The sequence below is a fragment of the Chaetodon auriga genome, chromosome 16, assembly GCF_051107435.1.
Source record: "Chaetodon auriga isolate fChaAug3 chromosome 16, fChaAug3.hap1, whole genome shotgun sequence".
In the NCBI taxonomy this organism is placed as follows: domain Eukaryota; kingdom Metazoa; phylum Chordata; class Actinopteri; order Chaetodontiformes; family Chaetodontidae; genus Chaetodon; species Chaetodon auriga.
Window position 1 is genome coordinate 19750823 of NC_135089.1, and position 25444 is coordinate 19776266.

At 41.6% G+C, this 25444-nt stretch overlaps 1 protein-coding gene across 8 annotated transcripts in view; it reads left to right on the forward strand.

The window, feature by feature from the left end:
* Window positions 1-3192: 3192 nt before the first annotated feature.
* Window positions 3193-25444, forward strand: part of hdac5 (histone deacetylase 5) — a 58069-nt gene continuing 35817 nt past the window's right edge. For 5 of the 8 annotated variants that reach the window (XR_013078286.1, XM_076751657.1, XM_076751658.1 and 2 more), the window contains exon 1: window positions 23369-25039. Coding sequence is in view for 7 of the 8 variants with exons in the window: in XM_076751657.1 (XP_076607772.1) it covers window positions 24883-25039 (157 nt within the window). In the remaining variant the exon portion in view is untranslated. Of the gene's footprint in view, window positions 3437-13085; window positions 13160-17216; window positions 17378-23368; window positions 25040-25444 lie in introns of those variants that run through there. The other 3 variants (XM_076751663.1, XM_076751664.1, XM_076751662.1) reach the window with 3 other exon arrangements.

The window sequence follows — 25444 nt, forward strand, 5'->3', positions numbered from 1 at the left end:
AAATATAGATTACAGGCATTTTAATGTAAACAAAGGTCTCTGGCTTGAGAAGGTTAATAAGGGCTTTCCTTTAAACTGAACACAGTCTGTAGGTGTAATGCTTAAGACATGTATGCTGCATTAAGAAGTATATGGTGTGTTATATTTAGCTTTATTTGACTTAAGTTCATGACTATTAAGAGACTAGCAAGCAATGGAAGGAGGAAGAAGAAAAGGACGAGTAGATGAGAAAGCTTTTGGAGGGTAATGGGATTCAATGGAATGACCTTTGACCTTCACCTATATCAACCAATCCACAGTCCTCTGTTCCAAAGACCTCCACCAATCAGTGAAGTCCTTTAAAAATACCCACAAGGCACCTGTGGAGTAGTCTGACTGAGGATAGCATCTCCATGGCAACAACATCATTACCAGAATAGCTCTTTCTTTCTCTCTATTTCTGTCTCTCACTCTCTCCGTCGTTTCATTCCACCCCCGCTCTCTTTCTTTTCTACCTTATGTGTTTTTCTCTGTTCAAGCAGAATATTTCTCCTCTCTTTTCTTGTTTCTCTGCTCTCCCCTCTCCTTCATATTTCCTTTCCCCCATCATCCCGCTCCCTAGCGTTCCTTCCGTCTTTCCTTCCTCCATCTCTCTCCCAGCTTCGCTCCTTCCTCCCTTCATCTTTTCTCAAACCTCCCTGCACTGTTCCATTCCCTCACCTTCCTTCCTTGCTCATTTTCCCCAAACTCCTTCATTTCTGTTCCCTCCACCTCCTCCTCCTCCTCCTCATCTATCTGTTTTGCAGTCACATTTTGCTAAGAGTGGGGATATTTATAGCTTCAACTATGATTCCTTCTATCCTGTCTTTCCCTCTACTCGCCTTATGTTGTAAACAATGATGAATGAAACAGAGATTTCTCCTTTTGTCCATCTAAATCTTGTCACTGTTAATTCTGTTTCTGGTTTTTATCTGTATGCATCATAATTACAGTCATTTTTGAATCGGTTTTGAAAACCTCACAGGCTTCGTTCCCAAATTGAGTCTCAACACGATTCTGTTGTGCTATCTCCACAAATACATCTTTGCACTGTATTTTGCATGCGTTCTTAGCGAGGGCTGCTTGGTACTCAGCTTGCGCAATTTGACTGTCTCAGTGAGTCGTTGTCAACACATTTGCTCACGATGATACAGTGGGCTAAGATTCATGGCCATCTAAGTGTTGGAAATGCTAGTTGAATAATAGAACAAGAGTCTACGTCGATGCTAGCAGCTCTGTGAGGTTGCACTGAGGCACAGCGGTGCTTTGAGCTGAATGCTAAGATCAGTATGCTTACCTGCTGATGTTAAGCAGGTAAAAAGTTTCTCATGTTCATCATCATAGTCAAGCATGTTTGCAAACTATTGCTTGTTAATTCAGACAAAACACAAAGTACACCTGAGGGCGATAGGAATGTCGTTAGTTTTGCAGGAATTTGGTCATAAACCAAAGTGTTGGACAAACTGAGATTTCAGCCTGATGATGGGGCAAGATGTCCCAAAGGCCACTGAAGTCAGAGGATCACTGAGATGTTTATGGCTAAAAATAATGTCAAATTATGGACATTTGGCATCCAATATGACTCTTCACCTCATGCTATTGATATCAACATATAGTATATGCCATAGGCTATTGGAAAACATGAAAAATGTTGGTTAGTGCAAACTTACTGGCAAATGTGCTACACGGCTTTGCTACTGGTTAAAGTAACAATTGGCTTTTGCTTTTTTAATTGATGTTTGGGAATATATAGGCCACTTAACCACTAAACCTCACTAATTCCCACCTGACATGATGAGGGCCTTAACGTGACACTGTGTAACTTTTGCTGAACAGTGGCTCCTGAGACCATAAGAGACAATTATAGGATTATGGTGAATGCTAAAAGATGGTATAGCAGTAGCATAAATAGAGAAGAGCCATAAAGTCTGTAAACTTTGCTAACAGTATCCACCATAAACGTCTTGTCATACCAGACCAAATAAGGCTGTAGCAGCAAAACTTCTGGGTGTGTTGAATCGACAAAGGGTGTATTTTATGTCCTGAGTTGAACTTTTCATGTGGAAGAGGAATAATATGTTATTTCTTCTTTCAAAAGCCACATTGTCTCACTTGAAGTACCTGTTTTTTTGCTTACAATTTTTATAATTCTGTGTTTGGTCAGATTATCACACAGCAAATCTGGTGTCAAGCAGCATGGGAAAAGCATACACACTGCATTAAGAAAGAAGTAAAGAGGTAAGGAGGGCGGTACGGGGCAATCTGCACTTTTGTTTTTTGATCAGAATAGGCAGGACAACAGCCAGTAATGAAGGTCTTAAAATCTCAAGTTGAATACGGGGACTCTCTTCAGGGCAGGGGATTTAAGGTCAGGCAATAAAGCTGGTCTCACCTAAAGGCTCTGTCAGTTGACATTGTGATTTAATAGTACATTTTAACAAATAACCAACAAAACAATTGTCACGCAGTAAAACTTGGGCTTTTGGAAGCACCTGGGGTGGAGCTGCTATATTTATTTCTCCAGATGGTGAGAAGAGTCTTTGAGAATTCTGAAAATACCCTCAGATCAACAGTATAAGTGCTGCTAAAGGTCACAGGGTGTGTGTGTGTCTGTGTGTGTGTCTGTGTGTGTGTGTATATATATATGTGTACATATGTATATATTTAAAATCTGATGCTTAGCTCCATGACTAGACTGCAATGGTAACATCCCAGACGCTCAAACAAAACCAGCCAGTAAACCGGCCGTGAGTAAAAGCCAACAGTCGTCTCAGAGGCCAGAAAGTGTGATGTTGAGCCATTTGTTCGATAAAGTAAACTTAAAAAATAAATTGATTATTAAAATGTTTTTTAAAGTACTTTTTTTATTGACCAGCTCAGTATTGCTCAAGTGATTGGCAACAGTCCTGAAAGTCTTCCAGTGTTCAGTCCCTGCCTGTGTTATCTGTGGGTCCCACAGTGAGCAGTTCGTCCAAGTCAGCAGCTCCATTGTGTGTCCTGAGGCACCATATGGGTAGGAAACATGGTAAAGTGGGGTGAAACTGGCAAGCAGGACAAACTAAACTGTGTATCTGTCCGCCTGCCTATCTCTGCCATGTCTGTCTGCCTCCATTGGTTTCTATTGAGTCTATTTTTAGGCCCAGCAGACTGGTCACGTGGCAGGAGGAGGACGTCAATAATGTTGTTGTTGGTGGTGGGAGAGAGAGCGCGAGAGAGAGAGTGAGAGGGTGAGAGAGGCAGACTGTAAATATGGAGGAGGTGAAACGCGTCCTGCTTGTTAAATTACACGTTTTCATGTGAAAAAAGAGCGCAGAGGAGCTCTACGAGGAGGACACACCGAGCCTCGGCGGAAACCAAAGCCGGGAGGAAGCGACCTCTGCGCTAATACGCGTTCCAGGAGGACCCGCCGACATCCACGGTACCGTGTGGTTTATGAGCGAGCGTGTGCGTGCGTGTGTGCGTGACTGTACAAGGATATACCTACCGACAGGCAGTCAAAGGGGTTTTGAAGAATGCCTCCAGATTGAGGACTGAAATCTCTTGCTTGCTAAGTCATTGCCTAAGTACACTTCGATACAGTTAACGTCGTTGTTAACTTAGTACCACTTACCATACTACTGCAGCTAGCTCAAGGACACCAGCTGACACCTGACTGATACAACAGCTAACGAGCTACAGGTAACACCTAACAGCTATATTTGCTTTCACACAGTAGTTACCTTTGTGCGGCAGTTATTCACCAAGAAAGAACTCAATAGCTAGCAGCTAACTGGGGCACAAGTAAGTTAAACAGCCCCCAGCTTCAGTACAAGCCTGAAAAGCTAACATGGGACAGTAGTTGTTAACCGTCTGCACCGATGGTTAGTGGCTAGAAGCCAGCAGCGGCTATCAGTGTTGAACATCTAACCAAATACCCTGGTAACACAATAGCTGCTAGCAAGTGAGTATCAGAAGTCATCCTCTGAAAGCTACAAAGGAGGCTATAAACCGGTGTAGCATAATGTTATACTCTGTATTGTCCAATGTACACTTACATCTGTGAATGAGGTCCCTTATTTGGACCATATTTGTACATTGCTCTCACATTTCTATTCTTGAAGGTGTCTGGCATTGTGCTTCAGTTGTGTTGTCAGTGAGGACAGCAACTTCTTCCAAATGATCAAGTTGATGCACAGCATGAAATGTGGCAACCTTTTACTTCATGACATTATTTTCCGTGTCATCTGTCAGTTTGAAAACATCTTGCACAGTGTCGTACATTTTGCTGTCAAACTGCATATCAGTCGCCAAGTTGTGTCTGGCACATGACATTTACCTGGGTTGCTGTCAAAGAATGAGGAAAAGCTCACAACAACAAAACTGACTGCTGCTGGCTATGTCGTGTTTTTGAATGGCAAAGAATCCCACAAAAGAAAGGCCCTGGAGATGATGCTTTTGTGGAGCTGACTGGACAGCGACAGGGGATGGCTCTTAATAGTTTGTCTGTGATGTTTTCGTGCATTGGATTATAAATCAGCCTGATTAAAATGGGCCCAAAAAGATAGACAGGTGCAGTTGCCAGACTATGATTCCATTAGTCACAAGCAGCTATCTAGATAAGCAAGCCCAAATTCTTTTATATATGTACGATGTACGTGTTGGTGCAACTATCGCTACCACATACCACCTACTTTAAAATAGGACCAGGATGCCTCACACCTCCATCTCTGTCAGAGGCTTTGTGGTTTGCAATATGACATGTTTACTGTGCTTTTGTCTTCTTTTACCGTTTCTCCCTTGCAGTATTTGAATCTTGTCTGCTAAGAAAAAGTGCTAAAATGTCAGTTTTATTAATTAAACAATAGTAGTCAGTGTTAAACCTTTAGGTGGCCGCCCAGGGGATCCAAACCATAGAAATCTTTCGTACTAAAAAATACTGAAAGCTGAGCATATCCAGACTTAAAAGCTGAAGTTTAGGACCATCTCCTTGACACAGCTTGGCCGAGTGCAAAGAACATTAAGAATTGGTGCTGCTCTCAAGTGGTAACACAAATCCACTGGTGTAAAAACACCTACAATCATGACTCAGCATGCCATGGAGTGGCTAAAGCGTGTCATTCAGCGCCTGTAAAAAGGTGACCATTTGATGAGAATAAGCGTGCAGGACAGATCTCACAATGAAAACAAAACCCGCCTCCATTTTTTTGTATCAGTGATCAGGTCTACAGCCTCATGCAAATGCTTATATCAACTAAAAAGATAAAGTAAGCTACCTTTATCTCATGGCGACAGTCTTTACGTCTTCAATGTTTTTATTAACTTAAGTATGGAAGTCTCACAGGTGTATGCAAATGATAGAAGTGAAATGATTTTACCCAAGATAGTAGTTAAGAATGATGCTTCCAGCAGAGGTGGACTGCTGGATGGTATCACATCATATGTGTATGTATATATGAACAAAAGAACAGACTACTGAAGAAAGGGAATTTGGGAGCGTCCTAGCAAATCCTGTGTCTTTGCCATCCTGAAGAATCTTTTCAACATATTACTTCCACCAGAAAGTGGAAGCTTTCTCAGTGACGATTAGCACTGTAGCTGTGGCTTCCCTGTGGAAATTGCGACCCACCCAAACTTGTAGGGTGTTGCTGTGGGCTGTTTGTGCTGACTCTGGTAGTATGGCATTTGCATGAGCCTCAGGATAGCTAGCTAACTTGGGGAGCCAACAGATGACAACTTAGTTGGGATATTGTCATTTTACTTTGCAGTAGCTATTGACCAGACCATTCTGTATTCATACATGAGTGGTATGACATAGTTAGGATACACGCACTAACTTATTCTGCTCCAGAGACACAGCACACACATCAGTAACGCCATCATGTCCAAAAGTGGTACTATGTAGTGATGCAGCCCAGTACATCACTACTAACACATCACAGACCACTTTAATTCCATCTCTATGCAGTACTTCTGCCATATGAAGTGCTAAAGATTTTATCATCTTTCAGTGCTCTTTGGGACCAGTGATGTCCCACAAATGCATATGACAAAAATAGATTCCTCTCATGTAAAATGCCTCTAACCCGTCTGTCAAGATTGTGAGGCATCCATCCTCCACATAGATAGGTAGCTTCTATGGGGAGATTGGTGAGTAGTTGGATAGACATGATTTTCTTTTAGTTCTGACAGCTGCTGTAGAAGTTTGTTCACAGCATCCCACACTCTGTCTCTGCTTTTTTTCATCCTGGCTCTCCTCACCCTGTAATCCTTTAATTCACCTTTGTCCTTCCTTCTTTACATTTAAATTTCCTTCCTTCCATTGCATCACAGTACTGAAAATAACAGACACCCTTTATTATTAATTTTTCTTTGTTGTGTCACAGTTGAAGCCGTACGGTCATACTATAAAGTAAGGTGTCATGACCACCTCTATTCAGAAATTCTTGTTATTCTGGCTGTCAGTGAGTCCAACCAGACAAGAACTCTGTGGGCCCAGAAATGTGGAAGCCTGAAGAACTGCCTGCTTATGTGCTGCGTAGCAGCCTTAGGAAAGAAAGGGGGCACCATCTTGAAACATTGTATCCAGATCTCATAATACATCCATGGCCCCTCCTCCCTGAAGGGCTAGACCCCCCCCACATCATTCCAGCTGGTCATAGTCTGGTTTGAAGGATGGTGGTGAGGGATTTGCAGCTCTATCATGCACAGGGGTCAGATCTTCCAAGTCAAGGGTTACTCCATTAGTTACATAAGAGCGTTAAGGGCCATGCCACTGACTTTTACCTCCAGTGTACAGAATTTATATGAGGCCTATTCTATTTTGGTCTGTGGCTCTTTATTCTCTTCTGCCAAATGTAGATGTACATTAAACCTAAATGCAACTGCTGGGATGAAGACACCCACTCAATTCCCAGTTCACTTGAGATGATTGATTTTCTAGTAATGCACCTATCTTTTAATATTCCTCTCTAAAATGCATCAACTTGGGAATCAGCAGCAAGGCTTAAGACATAACGACAGCTCAGTCATTTTTTTCTTTATTTATCATTTGGTCTATAAAACTTAAAACTAAAGCCTAAGGTGATGTCATCAAATGTCCTTTTGTGAAATGTACCTTTTAGATTGTAACCCCTTGAAATGAGGCAGCATCTACTGCTGTGTTCTATTTAAAGTGGCTGGAATCGATATTTTCATAACCAATGTATCAAATAGTAATATAAAAGTAAGATAACAATGTGAAAAGGGTCACAGTGATAAACCTGCAGATAATTATCACCTTCATCTTCAGCTTTGCAGAGCTTTATAGGGACTTCCAGCTCATTGTCATTTTCAGCCACAGCAGGCAGCTGTTTTCAGTGAAAAAGCTCTAAAAGGCAACTTGACACTAGCTGCTCAGCACCACCCAGTAGACAGACACAGTTAGCATTTGGCTTGTGAATATAGTGAAATGTTTAGAAGACAGACTGATATTCCCCGCAGGAGTTGGCAGAGACCAAAAACAGAGCTAAAAGAGAGTGAATTTTGGATTTAAATCCACCAGGTGGTCAGAAACACTGCTCTAAACGAGTAATAATGTTGCACTGTAGCTGCTGGATGTGTGATAATATGTTAATGTTGTATTCACAACTTGTTTCCACTGCCCCCAGGTAGCCAAGAAAAACAGGTATTGTAGATTTAAGTAATTTTAAGAGTCCTGGGGAGATAAAATTAGCCGCTACTTAACAAAAATAAGGCAAATATATAGAGTAAACACAAGCATTGGTGTAGTTGAAATAAGTTTTCTCTACTCTCGACCTCTGTGTATCTGGCCCCTCCTCACATTTACCTTGTGACTCCTTGTTGGGGGTCCTGACCTTCACCACGCTATATTACACTTGTGATGTCTCCTCCTGATTGACATGGGAGCCTGATGAAACAAGACATGTTGCTCACTTGCGAACTTGCAGAAAAAGCTTAAATAGATGTCAGTAAGCATAAAGCTGGTCATGACTTGAGTCTCTTTGTTGTGTGGCAGGCTGTTTGTGTGGTGTTATGTTTGTATTTAGTTTACTGTCATGTTAAGACACGGAAAAACAGTAAATCCTCACATGTGAGAAGCCGTAACCAAAGAATTTTTGGCATTTTTGCTTGAAAAACAATAATTAATTGATTACCCAAATAGTTGTGGATAAATTTTCTGCTGATTAAAACAATGAATCGTGTGATAATAGGTGGTCAGTATATGTAGAGCTGCAACTACTCATTGCAGCTCTACATGGAACAGTAATCTTTAATGTATGCTGTCCTCATGTCACTCCTGAAAGGACAGAAACTGTCTGTGTGTGTTGGAATATGCGTATTTGTCTCCTTTCTCCTTGAGCCAGCTGGAGAGGTGTGTGTGTGTGTGTGTGTGTGTGTGTGTGTGTGTGTGTGTGTGTGTGTGTGTGTGTGTGTGAGTGTGTGAGAGAGAGAGAGAGAGAGAGAGAGAGAGAGAGAGAGAGAGACGGAAAAAGCAGTGGGAACGAGGAAGAAATATAGACTACAAACAGATACTGTTCAAAGACAGACAGTCGGACTCTACATCCTGTTCTCTCACTCGCTCACACTTGCTGTTTGTTTAGGGAAGAGGTGCTCAGGTGAACCGTTACCACGGCAGCCAGCTCCCTGGTTGCCAGGCAGCACTTCCTGCTCCTCTCCAGAATAGGAGGGGCCAGGTATTTTAGGAAATGTTGGTGTGAAGAGGAGGAGGAGGAGGAGGCAGCAGAGAGAGGGAGGCAGAGTGAGAGAAAGAGAGAGAGAGAAAAATTGAAATTTCTTGATGCTTTGGCAGCATTGAGACACATGACTCAAGTGGTAGCTTGTTCTATTTTCAAACTGACTCCTTTCTTTCTTGCTGTCTTTCTTTTGGTCTTTCTTTCTGTCTTCCTGTCTTTCTTTCTTTCTTTCTTTGTGTGTGTGGTCTGTGTGTTGGTCTGCATGTCATTAGGCTAATGGAGCAGTTGGCCAGCAGGTTAGTCTGTCACAGCTAGTTAGCTCCATAACCTAAGTCCACACACACACACACACACACACAGACACACACGAACGTGCACTCACCCACAGCATTTCATCCCATTATCTCGGCCCTGACACTGTTACCACAGCACCCAGCCCAGTTGCTGCTGTGACACAGACTTCCTGTGACTTCTTTCCAGAGTTGGCGGAGTTGGAGAGACGCCACTTACTGTAAAGGCAGCGTTGGCCAGAAATTGTCAAGACCATTTGGGTGCAGATTTACTAATAACAGATCTTAACTCGAATTCAGTTTTTGCTTTTGTGAGTTTTCATCGTGCATTAACAATTAACTGCAACAGCAACTTATGATTACTTACAGTATGTAAAGCTGACATTCTTTTCACATTTTATCAATTAATTGTCCTTGTAGTGTCCGGAAATATTTTAAAATGCTTGTCTCAATTTCCCCAAAGATTACCACAAGATAATCAGTTGACCGTGATATAAAACACAGAAAAGCAGGATATCCCTGCAGTCAGATGGTTGAACCAATGACTGGCATTTAAATAGAAAAAAAATAACCAATTTCTTTTGTGCTGTGCGACTTATCCATCAGTCAGCAATTAATTGTTTCAATTGTAAACCACAATCCATTTACACTTTGTATTAAAATGGGATCTGGATCTGGATCTAATCTTTGTGTTTAGAGCTGGTATTTTTAATGCGTTCCCGTTATCCTCATTCAGATCAGATTTCAATTCTTCAGGCCAGAACCTGTGTCTGAGTAATTTGAGGTGGCACAAATCAGACTCCCTCTGTAAACTTTCTGAAACTCTATGAAAGATTTTTAATTATCTTTTCCCAATTGTAAATGTAATACATTAAGTTATTCCTTTTATTTGTATAAAAAACATTGTGTCAGTTTGTCTGGGTGTGTGGCAGTGTAGACTTCTCTCTTACTAGATAAATTACATGCCTTGCTAACAGCAGATCAGCTGCACAGATGAGTACAATGTGTCTCACACACACACCGTCATTTCTCATTTTATATCATTCACCCACACCAATATTGCTTTAATTTTTTATTCAGTTCTGTAACATGTCCTTTGGCGCTTTCATGCTACAGAATATCTGTATAATCAGTAATTACAGGTGTGACTTGCAGTCTTGTGCTTGCTTGTGCTCTAAATTTGAACAAGATATATTTTAAATTAGCTAAAAACAAATATCTGCATTTCCTGTAGATTACAAATGCCAGCTTATTGTATGGATGACATTTATTCCCACCTAAGACCTAAACACAATGTGAGCCAGACCTCCAGATGTGGTTTGGCAGACCCATCACATTCCGATCATGGCGTATTGCATTAAAACGCATGTTCCTTACTGTCCTTAAACTAAATGCACCTGTTGCCTGTTAAAAATGGACATCGTCAGAACAAAAGCTTATAGTCAACAGACCTAATGAAGAGCAGAACAAAAAATATTTGACTTAATTAGAGCTACTGATATTGAGATAACATTTTCAGTAGAAGCAGGCCATGGCATATAGAGCTGAGACCATTAGTCAATTAATTGATTAGTGGATTGGGAGAAAATTCATCTGCAGATAGCTCAATAGGTTAACAATCAATTGTTGATTAATCATTAGCAATAAGATACAAAACACGCCTTGTTTTCTCAGTTTAGGTTTTATTTAAACAGTTCAAGTGACACAATAGTTATGTTCATGAACATGGCATAAGAATTTAAATGAGCACAATAATAAAGCAATAAGGCTCTCGCCTGAAACAGCTGCTCTCTGCCTGTCCTTATTCAACGGACCAGTCGTTTTATGTTTGCTTTCGACCAGTTAATGAGGTTTACATTCAGAGGAGCGGGTTTGTTGCAGAGGAAGTTTTATTTCAGTTTCAGCACTTTTGGATGCATTTGAAAAGTACTGGTCTCCAAAGAGTAGTACCATGACTGTAGCAAGGCTGTCCCCCATCCGAGTCCTGGCTCCCTATTCATCAGAGGCCGTGTTCCTCTGTCTTCATCTCTGCTGGCCATAATGTGCCTCAGTTCATCAGTTGCAGCAGCCACATCACCAAATGGCTCTGCTGGTGCCAGTGCTAGCAGATTAGAATTGGCATGTAGTCTCCTTTCTGAACTAAGAAATCCAAGGTGTTTGTGGCAAGGGTCTAACATTGATGACGCCATGTCTGTGGAAAGAACTTGTGCACAAAATTCACAGCTATTTATGAGTTACCTTAAGTTACATTTGCATGAGCATTTACAATAGCAGTTCTGATTAAGCCAATAAATGGTTTCAGTCAAATTAGATAGAGCGCAAATTAACACGTAATAAAATAATAATCCAGGTTAACTAGGACAAAATAAGCAATGTAGTTACTGCACCCTCATTCCATACGTGTTGGAGATTAAGACGTCTTTTTCAGCAGACACAATGGGAGTGGCACACTTGAGTCCTTCCAAGACTGGCGCTACATCCTCCCAAGCGCTGCTCTAGCTCTTTCCAGTATCTTGTAAAGAGCGTTCCATCTTGTTTTGCAGAAGTGTATGAGCCGGTGAGCTAGTAGTGTCATTTGTTGCTGCTTGCTCTCCATTGCTATGATGCCATGATTGAAGTGTCTCACCAGTTTCCCAGCTGCAGCAATGACCCAGTGCACATAGCTGGCCAGTCCATTGTTGCAAAAAGCGTGGAACAGAATGACTGTTAGCACAAGTGCAGTTGTTTGCTGCCACAATATTTTTTGCATTGTCATGTATGCAGGTTGTCACTTGACTAGATAGCCCCCATGTCTGCACAGCCTGGTTCAATTTTTCAGCTGACTTTTCTTCTGATGTAGTGGCATGTAACTGTCAGTTAGTCGTTGAGGCCAGCTTGTTGGCTGAACGCAACTCCACCTTAAACCCGTCATTCTTATCATTGTACCGACTCTCCACATGGCTAGTAATTGTACCTCTTGAGAGGATGCGATAGCCTGGCTCGATGTAGTTCAGTGGCTCAGGAACTTCATTACCATCCACCATCGTGTCCTTTTCCACCATAAAGCATAGCCTAGTTATTATCTCTGCACATCACTGCAGCCCATAGACCGTATAAAACATAGACGTAGTCTCCGTGATGTTAGCCAATGGTTTATGAAGAGCCTTTGTGAAGCTCAGTGACAGTGGCTCTGGCTGTTGCCATCTTGGCATGCCTGACTCACATAAACTCCCGGCTAATCCAAAAATGGGCTAAGACGTGGAGCATGGATGGAACAGAGGTGGGCAAAATGAAACAAGGTTGTCACCCATAATTCTGCAAAACTTTAAGCCTTAATTAAATAAATGAGTTTTATAAAAAATTGACCCCCACTACTGTTGTTGTGAATGGGGAAATTAGCTATAGAGACCAACTGGTCTGTCCCGGGCTGTAAACGTGTCTATTTCTGCTATAAAAGTGGGGATTGACTCACTTTTGGAGCCTCACTCAAGTGGCCATTTGAGGAACTGCAGTCTTCATTTTTTTTTTTTAGCCCTGGCAGTTGCCGCTTGCTATAGCCTCCTCTAGCTAATACAAACGTGATAGTTTGTTGGGAGGACGGTGTTCCACTTTTGACTTGTACTGACATCGTCGGGTGCTGACTTTTCAGATGGTACAACAATGACATACTGGAGTTGTATTCGAAAACGGTGTTGCAATATTTACATTGAGCATTGTTCTCTTTAACAGCGTAATGCTTCCCCACAGGACTACGTTTTGCCCTTTTCATCTTGCCTCTCCATTTCCCACCGACCACTTCCTGTGTTGTGCCTGTAGTTTTTTCTGAACAGCAAAGGAGGAGCACCTCCCCTTGTCCTGTAAAAGTTACTGTATGTAAGCTCTGAAGAAATGACACACAAAACATACATTGTCAGTTAATGCATTTTTAATCAGTTAAATTGTTAAGGGCAGTTAATCGATCAATGATAAATCATGAAGATCCCTAGTTTGGACTGTTGGTTAGACGAGCCATTTGAAGACTTCATCTTGGGCTTTAGGAAATTGACTATTTCCTGAAATTGACAGTCCAAAAGTATAATCATCAGGTTAATGAAAATTATGCTACACACTGTGTTGTTTCCTCCAGACTGATTGCCAGCCCTCCTGTTCAGGCTTCAGGACATTGCCAACACCACCGCAGGGACTTGTGCAATGTTCCTGGTAAGAACCTTTGTTGTTGTCTTTGTTTTGTTGTTGTTGTTGTTGCTACTAACACTCATTTTAGAGATGTTGTCACTTCAGCTATAGTGAACCTTTGCCAGCGGAAATGCAGCTGCACCAGTGTGGGAAGACGCAGTGTTAAGCCAGCTTCTTCATATACTGTAGGCTGCAAATGTTTATACATAGTATGATATGAGGCAATTTCGGCATTAAAAATGAATTTTGCTTATTGTTGGATGTTTGATCTTCACTGTGCAGACTGATGTATGTGCAGTTTGTTTTCACATTCATCTGCTGAAGTGGATGGCTTCTTTGTGCTCATATTGAATCTTAATTTAACACGCATACGTATGAGCATGATGTGTCTTAACTAGTCCGGAAACCGCACAAGAGCCAGTTCCATCATGGATGCACTTCCTGGTCTGCAAAATATCCAGAATTATTAAACTCTGATGCTATATATGTTGAAATGTAAAACCTAATAAGATCAGGTATAATATAATAATAAAATATTTGATTGATATTTGATCAATATTTGATTTGATACTGGATTTGATGTCCATAATGATAACTTCCAGTACACTTACACTGAGAATGTAACCCTTTGCAGTGATGTGGGAGATTTCTTGTCCAGCAGTTAAACTGTAAAATGAAAAAACAGTCTATGAATCATATTCATTATGGATTTTTCACTGAGTGGGTGGAGTAGAAGCAATTTTAACACTTTTTTGCAAGGTAACTAAACTTGATTGCATATCATAGTGTTTCAAAGCAAAGTATTTTTTTATGTCCTAAAACATGTATTTAACAGAACTAGTGATGTACAGTGTAATCATTCCCAAATGTTTTTTTATGGTGTTAATATACTGGTCATCTGAACCTTTTAGGGATAATGTACTAAAGTGTTGAATTACAATGCTAAAACAAACTGCATTTCATGCTTTATTTGAATTTTTATTGCAGGGCTGTTGTATTGGATTGCATTAGATTATACTGGTGTGCTCTGTAACCTGTGGAAATCAGTCACAATCACAAGCAAACTTTTTTACTGTAGCCTGCATGCACAGTAGACAGTGTACTGTACTAGATGAGTTTATTTTACATGTAAAACACAAACACCTGAATTTCCCTGTTATTCAGTTCAGTGCACAGTACGTGTTTACCAGTTATCCAAACAAGTGAATCATTAAACCTCACATGTAAACCAGTCAAGATTAGTTCAGCTGCAGTTTGAAGCCAGTAAACATTGGGTCGAGGTGACATGGAGAGGATGTTGATAATAATAATGATGATGATGATGAATCCACCCACAGTGAGATGCCCCCCTCCTTCAGTAAGAGCATTAAATGACTGGAATCTGTGTTTGGGCTCAGAGCCAGCAGACCTCAGACAGACCTGCTGTTGCTGCTGTGAGTCTGTGTGTGCCTGTATGCGTGTGGTGTGAAGAACAAATGAGTGTGTTTGTGTGGAAACACAGGGTGGGTTGAGGGGAATCCGAGCTAAACGTGTTCTTTTAAATCACATTACGGCTAAGTAGCATGAGCTTCACCTGTGAGACACAGGCGCACACACACACACACACACACACACACACACACACACACACATTCATTCAAGACAATTATTCAGGATGTTGGAATCCATGATGTTTTTCTGTGTGTCCTGTTCCTCTCTCTCTGTCTGTCTCTCTCTCTCTCTCTCTCTCTGTCTCTTTCTCTCCCTCTCGCTCCCTCCCTCATACTTATACAGTATACTATGTAAGACCAGTAGGTGGCGTCAGAGGACCAGGGAGCCACAATAAGCAACAGGCTGCAGCTTCTTTTCTTAATATGATGTAACTCCTGTTCAGGACACAACACACGTATTAAGGAGAAAAAAGTGAAATTGAATGCAATTTCTTAAGGAACAGGATATAAAACTGAACAAAACAACAGACAAAACATTAGATACAAATACATTAGTTTTTACTGATCCCCAGAGAGGAAATGTACATGTAAAGAACTACATTCATAAGCTATGCAGTAATAATATCTTAAACTATTGAAGTGTGCCAAAAAGATAAAAAATCAAGCACTGCAAATTCATCATGATATGTGTATACATAATGTAGTGCAAGTATGAGTTTAGATAAGACTAATAAATACAATGTGTGAAGATATATTCAAGTCTATAGTGTTACATATAATATATGGTAGAGGTAGTATACACACTATACAATGATAATACAATATTATGACATATATAACTACTCTATTTCTTTCTTTTCTGTCATTTGAAACTGTTTATCTTTGGGTTTTGGATTGTTCGTCAGACAAAACAAGATGTTCACAAACATCACTCTGAACTCTGAAATTGATGAAATTCATAAAAATACTGAGGCCAATTTTATTGACGTAACATGATCCAGAACATGTGCTTCATGTCTATGGTCAGTTTCTGTGGCACAGTGAAAAATGACACACACAAATGCCTCAAGATCAGTGATGACCAGGATTAAAAATGTGAATCTGAAGTTAAATAGACATTTTTCACAGCAGACATTTTGACCTGTCAAACACAGGTGGAACTAATAACAACACCAACTGCTGTATTTCATTGCACTAATTGCTGAGACAGTGTCTTCATTAATGTAATTAGTTCCACCTGTGCGTTTCAGCTGTGACACGTCAAAATGTCTTCATCTGGAGACAGTAAAGAAGCAAATGTGTGATTAACTTGAAGGTCTGAACAATGTGGGCTTGCAAGATTGCAAGATTTATTCAAGAAGCAAAACAAACTGTAAAGTACAAGTTGGACAGACTGAAGAGAAAGTTTGGATATTATCTTACATCTTTGACCAGAAGTCTTTACTGACTACAGGAAGTTATCTGACTCACCCATAGAATTCTGGATGTTCATTAAGCACATTTCTTCCTCTGCCATTTCCTTGAGCAATGGCAAAACAACAGTACGCACTGAGGAGAAGCCACCAGGAAATACATTTCAGTGGAAATGCAGTGTTACTCCATAACAGTACTGCACACTATCTTTAGAAACCTTTCCCTAATATGCCCCTTTGTAGTAAAATCAAAGAAGAGCAAAGCTTTTACATATGCAGTTTATAGTGGTGGCAGATTCAGAGAAAAGCCAGCTTCTCACCTCGACCTGGTTAATGTTGAGTTTGTGGTTGAAATGCCAACCTAGCTAGCTAATAAAGCCAAGGTTAGTGCTGCCGTTTGTTGAAAACACTGTCTTTGGCTGACTTTTACTGTTTCCAGCTCATTTTAAAAGGAAAACCCTGTTTAAGATTTTGAAATATACACATGATATCGTACTAAAAAACTGAGGCTGAAGTCTGTCTGATTCATGATTCACGTAGATGCAGAAATAAAGAAACGCCTTGTTTTTACACCGCAATGTAGCGCTTATAGTAATATAAGTGATAGAGCTTTGATTTTGTTTGCAGACATGCTTGGACAATTGATTTATGCTAGTTGTTTATATTTCAGACAGCATGTTTCAACTTCCCCAAATCTATTAAAGAGCAGGACAGAGCTTCGAGCATTAGCCTCAACTCTGACGTATCATCTTTGGCTAACTTCCACTCAGTAGGAAAATACTACAGTTTGGAAGTGCTATCATGAGTGTGGCTTTTTTAGACTGTAACCTGGACAAAAAATGAAATGTTTCTTGGAAGTATGGCTGGGTTAGGTCACCACTGTAGCTAGTAAACTAGGTAGCTGCTAACATTAATGCTTGTGGTTTATGGCGAAACAGGTAAACACACTGATCCATTTCTTACACTTTTGGTTGTGTGGTTTTGGTTTTAGAAAGCCTAAAGGAAGTGTACTCCACCTTCCAAACTCTTTGTATATGGACCTTTAGCATTTCAACATGGGAGCAAATCTGAAGCTTGACAAACTTGCTGTGCCTGGTTCCAGTTGCTAAACCACGACTGGATAATTGATGTTCAGGGGTGGGGTTTAGCGAACAGTTAACTTTACTGTGTGAAGAAAGGCAGAAAAAAAAGCAAACAGATGAATAGCAAGTGCTGAAGATGTTATATTCTCTTCTGCAGAAAAGCTGACATTGAGGAGAAAGTCTGATTCATCTGTCTGTCCATCATCTGCCCTCCGACACATGGCCGACTCCGAAGACCCACTTTAATGCACGCACACAGTGGAAGGATTGGGGAGGGAAGTCCAGGTTCAACCTTCATGAATTCATCACATGTTTCAGGTAAGTCTTCCATCTCAAAGAGCTGCTGTGGTGAATACTGGTGGAACTGGAGTGAGACAGGTGCATATGCTGGTTTAACAAATGAAATGGTGTCTGACTGGTTGGCTGGTGCTGACGTTAGTGTTGTAGGTGGTAGCCAAGTCATTGGGAACTGGCTTGTGATAGGACATAGTTAGTCTGACTCCCTGGGCTGTCAAATGTTTTTCTGTTTTGTTTTATCCAGAGATATTGCTTTCTTATAAGCACAAGAGTAATCTCTTTTAATTGGGGGGTGTACCTACACCCGATACCAATACAGGTTACCATCCTTGTGCATGATTTCTATATTTACTGTGTCAAAGATTTGCCCTCCTGGTTGAATCCATATGAGCAATGCAAGCTTTATCCGTTTTTCTTGGGGTCGGATTACGTCAGTTGTGTGGTCTGTTGTTACACTTGTCAGCGCAGTCAATTATAGTAAGGGAATTTTATTGAGCTGTTGAGCAGCTCAGTCTACCGACTGGGGGTAAACAGTCTGAGGAGGACTGAAGTATTTGAAGCTTCCTAGCAGCTATTTCCAGCTGATGCAACTGAGGTCAATAAGAGAACTGGTCATATCATCACACTGTATGTTGCTTTGCTCTGCTGCCCTTCAGTGATAAACCAGTACCTGTGTGTCTGTTTATGACAGTAATGATATGGCTGAGTGTCACTCACCAAACTGTTTCATTTGAAGTGCTCTGAAGCCTGTACAGTATAATGTATGTTTGTAGTATAGTATTTGTAAACATTTTCATGATCAGGGAGGCTTTCCTTTTTATCAGAATAATGAACATATCATACAAGCAGTGTAGTCACAAATGTGGCTTTTTTTCAGCGGTATTAGCACATATGGCTTTAGAGATTTACAAGTCACTCCGTCAGCCACCACGTTGGTCCAGACTGAAATGGCAACAGTTGTATTGGTTGCCATGATATTGGGTATGGCTGTTCATATCCCCCCTCAGGATGAATTGTAATAACTTTGGTGATCCTCTGACTTCACCTTGCCATCATCAGGTCAAAATTTGTACGATGATTTATGACCAAATATGTGCAAAACGAATGACATTCCCATCAGGCTCAGTTGTACTGTGTGTTCATTGCTAATTAGCTAAAGTCAGCATGGTAACACACTAAAAAAAAAAAAGTGTCAAACATGCTAAACGTTATACCTGCCAAACATCAGCATGGTAGCGTTGACTGTGACTCCCTTGTTCACTCATTTGCTGCTACGTATAGAATAGAAAATCAATCCTTAGTTCTATTATAGCAGTAAAATCAAAAGCAGTATTCAGCCATGCTTTGTCACGCTGTGCATACACACATTGCTGCCTCAGGGTTAATGGTAACCAGGGTAAGGAATGGGTACTGAATTTTGATGGCACCGAATGAATTGGTTTGATACTATCAAGTGTCAAAAAATGCCTTGTCTTTCGGTATCAAATTTAAATAGCAAAGGAGTTATATTGCACAGATAACTGAGTGGACTTTGTACTGCTTTTTAGCTAGCCAGTGCAACTAACCTGTATCTGCTGATCAGTGTGTCCATTAAACACATTGTCCACTGGCGCATCCTGTCCTCGCACCATGGGAATGGACAATGTGGACCTGAGGTGGAGAACGTTTTTAGCTAGCTGCTCTTTAGCACAGGCAAAATATTCTGGGCATGGCTGCATTGTGTTCTGGCTGCAGTGCGGTTTGTTGTGTCTGCCACGCAGCCCCACTTGGAACATTTCAGAAGTGTTCTCTTGTCCAGATTTTGCTGATTTGGTCATTTTTTTTCTTGATATTTGTCCTTCTGTCGTGGGTAAGTAGTCTATGCAGCGAAATGGTTTTTTTATGTGTCTGTTTTAATTGTGTTTGTTTTTGACATACGATTGGGAGTCTGCACAGGGTATTGAAAATTTACCCAATTCTCTACGCTGTTCGTGTGTCAACTTCCTGCCTGGCTTGATCTGCTCTGGGCAGCTTGAGGCACTGTCCATCAAAAATAGACTAGTATTCTCGACGGAGCACGGCGTAGAACTGCCTCTGGGACGCCTGATGGAATTGCAAGCATTGTCTAGAATGGCTGCAATCAGTGTTGGCGGCCACATCGCAGGCAGAACGTAGCGCAGCCATGCCTGGTGGAATTTAGGGGTCACTCCGCCACTGTTTCCCAATACCACAAATGTCACAAATGTAACCTGATGATGGTGCAAGAGGAAAAGTCAAAGGAGATCACCTTAGCATTCATCATCTGAGGACTGTGCGTGTCGATACAAAATGGCATGCCAATCCATCCAATAGTTGTTGAGATATTGCAGTTTGGACCGAAGTGGTTGACCGACATTTCCATCCTTAGAGCCACTTTGCTAGCATGGCTAAAAAACAGAATAGTGAAGAAAAACAAGAAATTCATATAAAAAAGACAAGTAGTAAATAATGAAACATGGGTGGGTTTGTAATAGCTTAGATTTGCGCGATGTTATGGCACACATCAAAAATGTTTTATCGTTGTGGTTTTAACCCTTAGTTAGGACAAATTATAGTAAAACAGCAAAGTGCCACACAGGGAGATCATGAAATTATTTAGGAGGTTGTCACATAGAGCAGGAGGCCAGAAAAAGTAGTGATAAAACATGGAGGTGTGCCCCCGCTGAGGGTTGCTGTGACTGCTGTGTGATTGAAATCTGTCATAGTGTTGCTGGATATATTCCAAATGGATAAACTTGTGTGAGAGCTTCTGTGACAGCATTGTTCCGTATTATTTCCCAACAAATAATGTTAATGTTATTTACTGTATTCTTGTGTGTGTGTTGACAATCAATGGATGGCAAATTAATTGGATTAATTGGGTAGCACACAGTCAAGACACCTGAGGTTTTTTTTGACACCTTTGCCTCAGACTGAGTGACTAGTTTACTGACTGACTGTAATTTGGTTGTCATGGATACAGATATAGTACATAACAGACACACACATATACACACACACACACACACACACACACACACACACATACACACACACACACACAGACAGCAGTATGACTCCAGGGGTTGATGCGCCTCAAATAGAAACGCAGAGATGAGTCATCCACTGAGCTACTGCAGTAGGCACACACACACACACACACACACACACACACACACACACACACACACACCTTTAACAGATGTGTTTAGTATGTGAGACCATTGAGATGTCAGACATGTTGCCTGGTCAGTCGCGTCTCACTCTGACTCTCTTGCTGCCACAGTGATTTGAAATGAGGATGTAAGGTAACAGAACAAGTCTTCAATAAATAATCACAGTACGGGATAACAGAAAAACAATGCAGCAGCTTCAGTAAAACAATACAGGACATTACACATTAGTTTTCAGTATTTACATTGTCTCCCCTTTCTATGTATTTAGTCTCTCTGATGAGTCATATTGAGGCAGCCCTAAATCTGCTTCAGGACACACAGAGCTGTTTACACAGGAGGTGAGGATGATGAGGGCGATGAAGGTGATGAGGAGGAGGTGGGAGAAGGTGATGATAAAATGATTCAATGAAATATTATTATTCCTGGAAAGGAAACCGTCATCACAGCAGCAGCGATCAGCCAGGGATGAGAAGCTGATGAATACAGAGGAGTCAAAATCAGCTACCTCATTGAAATTACATTGTATCAGTTCATCATGCATTGTACTGCGGCCATTCAAGACTTTTTTTTTTTTTTTAATATATTAGCGTTGGTTGCATAAAGCCTGATTCATCCTGACCCTTTGTTTTTTGTAATCCATGCACTCCAGCAGTCAGTGACATCCAGTTGCACTCCTTTAAAACACTGGAACCTGTTCCTTAAAGCACAGCTTCACTTAGGGCCGAGCTGCTGAATGGAACAAACAACTACTATAAATAGCAGCCAGCAGTTTCAATTAATAATATCCACACTGACAGCAAAGTGAGAAAAGTGAACAGTGCAGCTTTTGGTTATAGAGCAACATTTTCGTGAATGTCCACGACATTGCCCAAGGTGACACACCTCTAAAACACTGCTGTTTGAAAACCACTTAAGTGTTTGAAAATCTCTTGGCCAGGCACAGTTTTCTAGAGATTAGCAGTTGGTTTTTACATGAATTAAACACAGTCTATAATGAGTTAATTAGTGAGCCTCAGAGGTGCTAGCAGGTGGATTTCATTACCTTTGGACACAGCCAAGATAGCTGTACCCCCCTGTTTTTCAGTCTGTATGGCAAGCTCACTGGCTGCTGGCTGTAGCTTCATATTTGCATACATACAGTACAGAGTGGTATCAAGAGAGACAGCTGCGAGCTGTGAGCTGGTCCTCTGCAAGAAAGCAAATAAGCATATTTCACAAAGTATTCCTTTAAGCCAGTTTTTTTCTCACTGATAATAATTCACTTTGCATGATTTCAGTTGTTTTTTTTTACGTGCTGAAATACCTTCATCTGAATCCATTGGATTGGTGAACAAAAGACATTACTGTTTGGTTGTATAAAGGCTTTCTGTGTTGATATTCCATTAAATTTATTATAACATATGGGGCTTGGTAGCAAACCTCAGTACTTTCTGGTACCAACCAAAATGTGTCCATAGAACTTAGTATATAAAACTGTCACTTGCTGAAAGCTGATATGGAATCATATTCCGACCAATATTCGATTTCTGAGGTAACACTGATAACGATATTTGAAAGTTTAAGAAATGTGATAACAATATATTGACCAATATTTTTATAAAATATAAATACGTAACATAAACAAACAAATATTTATCCGGATTCTTTGGTTTGCTTTTTTTCTTTTAAATTGTGACCAAATACATATTAACGAGGACGTATTACAGTGTAAAATTCATCTTGATGGAGACACTGTTTTCAGAGTACCTCAAACCTAGTGTGGCATTTCTGTACTGTAATTTCTTGGCCAACATATACACAAATACCAATATATCCACAATATGCTAATATTGGCCGATTTATCATGTTTACCATGTTTACGATTCATTAGCTCATTAGTTTAACATGTTAGCATGCTAATATTTGCAGTTAGAACAAAGTATGGCTGAGTCTGGTGGGAATGCCATTAGTTATGTGAGGAGTATTATTGAAAAAAGGACATTAAGGATCACCGCCAAGCTCAGGATTCATCCACTGGGGACCAACAAAATTTGATGCTAATCAATCAGGTAGATGTTGACACATTCAGTGGATAAGAGGAAACTTTGACCTGCTGGTGGCGCTGGATGACAAGTCAAAGGATCACCAAATCCGTCCAGGAGTCACTGAGACATTTCAGTTCGAGCCAGTGTGTAGGACCGACTGATAGGGCCGACATTACCATCCCTAGCGCCACAAGGCTGGCACAGTGAATAAAAAGTGGAACAGCTTCATCTTATTGAACGCAGCACACAGACAGGACAAGGCAGCGGCATGAGCAGTCGTAACCACCATGGTTATAAAGGGCACCATCTCCACCTACACCACTCAAACTGCATCAACATAAAATCAGCGGAGGAAGAGGTCACAGTCCCACCCACGCTGTCTGATTGACAGGTGATCTCTGGACAGTGCAGTTCAGAAACATGACAACACCCTCCCCCCACAGCCCCCTCTACCCCACCCCAGAGCTGTAGGCTTACTGCTCTCTCTGTCTATTTTTATCTCGAGCTCCTCCTCCTCCCTGGCAGGCTATTTTCAGCTATAGTCCCTCCATCAACCCCCCATCTCCTGTGTTAGTAAATGCTCCTCTTCTCCTCTCTTCTCTCTCCTTCCTGGTCTTTAATCTTTAAAAAAGTCAGTCAATCTAACCAGAAACATGCAGCAAAAACAGGAATGAATGAAGGCGAATGGAGGGATGGATGTTGGAGGACTGTCCTTGTTCCCTCTCTTTCTCCTTTTTGTGTGTTGTGACGCTAACACGAAAGAAGCTGTTGTTGACTTTCCCTTCATCCGTCTAAACTTCCTTTCCACCCAGTGATCTACTTTCAGCCTCTCTCTCCTGCTCACCCTCCTCCCTCTGTCTCCTCTCTCCCTCTCTCAACGTTCATTCAGCAGCTCAAAGAGCGTCACAGACACACTCCCGCATACACACACACACACACACGCACACCAGTGACTCTCAGACAGTGAATATTAGCCGTCTGACCAGCAGCTGTTTCAAGTCACTGTACCCAGCTCGGCTCTGCAGCAGCTTGCCCGTTTTTGTGTGTTTTCAAGCGGGGGATAAGAGGACAGCGTGTGAGCTCTGGCTGCTCATTTTTGTGGGAGGATTCTAACTCGCCGCTGGTCTTCTCCAGCCCAGCCTTTCCTCTCCTCGCATTTCCTCTGTTTTTTTTATTATACTGCTCTGTACCTCTCTCTCCTTCCTTCCATTTCCCTCTCTCTGTCATTCTCTCAGCGCTTCGTTCTAATTTTGGAAGCATGGAACCTCGGGGAGCGCTCTCCCAAAGCTATTTACGTCCTCGCCTCTCCTCTTCTTCCTCCTCCTCCACCTCCTCCTCCTCCTCCTCCTCTCCTCTCCCTCTCGTCGTCCAGGAGGAGAGCAGCATGAGGATCCTTTGATGCACCCGAGCAGGGGAATTCAGCTTCTCCTCATCTCTGTATTTTTGTTGTGTTGTTAGCAGCGGGAAGTGGTGAAGAGGCTGCAGCAGCACCGCTCTCCAGCCGATCCCTTCCATCACTTCTCACCTTATGGAAATGCTCAGTTTTACAGCGAGGAGATTTCATTGATTCCTTCCTGTTTTCGGTTTTTACTTGTTCAATTTGGATGGTGAAGACTGAGAGAGGGTTCAGTGCACCAGAGGACACCAACTTTTTTTCTACCATCTGCAACACACAAACCACTTTCACTGTGTCAGGAGCCAGAAAAGCGTTCTGCATGGACCAGGACTCCAGGTGATGTAGACCAGAGAGACACATTTCAGGTCAACACAGAGCCTGTATTTCCTGAATTTGACTCTTAAAAGCTGTTTGTCTTCCCACTTCGATTTTGATTCAATCCTCGAGCCAAGCAGAGGGGAGGATTTCTGGAACCTGCAGCTGAGGCTACAACGTTAGAAAAGAGGATTGTGTCCCAAGTGTCAGTGACTGGCGATCACAGCAGAAATTGAAGAGCCAGAGACGGCGTAAGCTGGAGGAAAACTGAAAGGCAGAGGCTACCTGCAAAAATCAAACTGAGACTGCATCCTAAACGGGTTACCTTTTCTGGATTACACAATAAAAGCACAAAGGAGTTTTCTCTGAAATTTTTGATGGAATTCATGGTAATTTTTCAGTCAATTTTACAATAGAAACACAGAAAACATTTGGAAGTTTTTTCATTCCCTCCTAGAATGAATAATCCATGCTTCGAAATATCTGAAACCATATTTTAATTTTTGTTTCCCGTCACCCTCGGCAACTTGCATCCTAAACTGAGCCATGCCACTGTCTCGGAAGAGGAACTGACTCGTGTTTTTTGTGACAAAATAGAGCGCTGTGTCTTGTCTTGGCATGCTGTTGCATCCCACCGTATCAGGATTGTGCGCCATGTTGCAGACCATCTATGAGACTGAGTCCTGTTTTTCCTCTACCAGCACAGACAGCCACCAACAGCCTCTGGAGCTCCTGAGTGACAGCAGGGGCTCCAGCACTGCCATGCCCACTGCCGGTGAGTCATCTCTGGGAAAGGAGGTGGGGAGGGGGGCTGCTCTGCTGGTCCAACAGACTAAAGGTTTGGATCCACATGTAAAAAGTGTTATTTGCAATGTTTGGAAAAACAGGATGTGTGCGTGTGGTGGTGGGTGGTTGCTTGTTGATGGAATAGGATATAAGGATAGACAGTTGGTTTAGGTCATAGGTTTTCAAACTGTGAGTTGCACCTCCCCAGAGGAGCACAGGGGGAGAGACTTGAGGCAAAGATACTGTGTGAGGGGAAGCCGACAGGTGCATGCTGCTGTTCTAAAATCAATGGGAACAACGACACGTTCAGCGGTTTGAGCAACAGAGGCTGTGAAGTGACTTTAAAAGTCTTAGTGCCCGACTGCTGCCTTGTTCGTCAAAACTCGTGCTACCT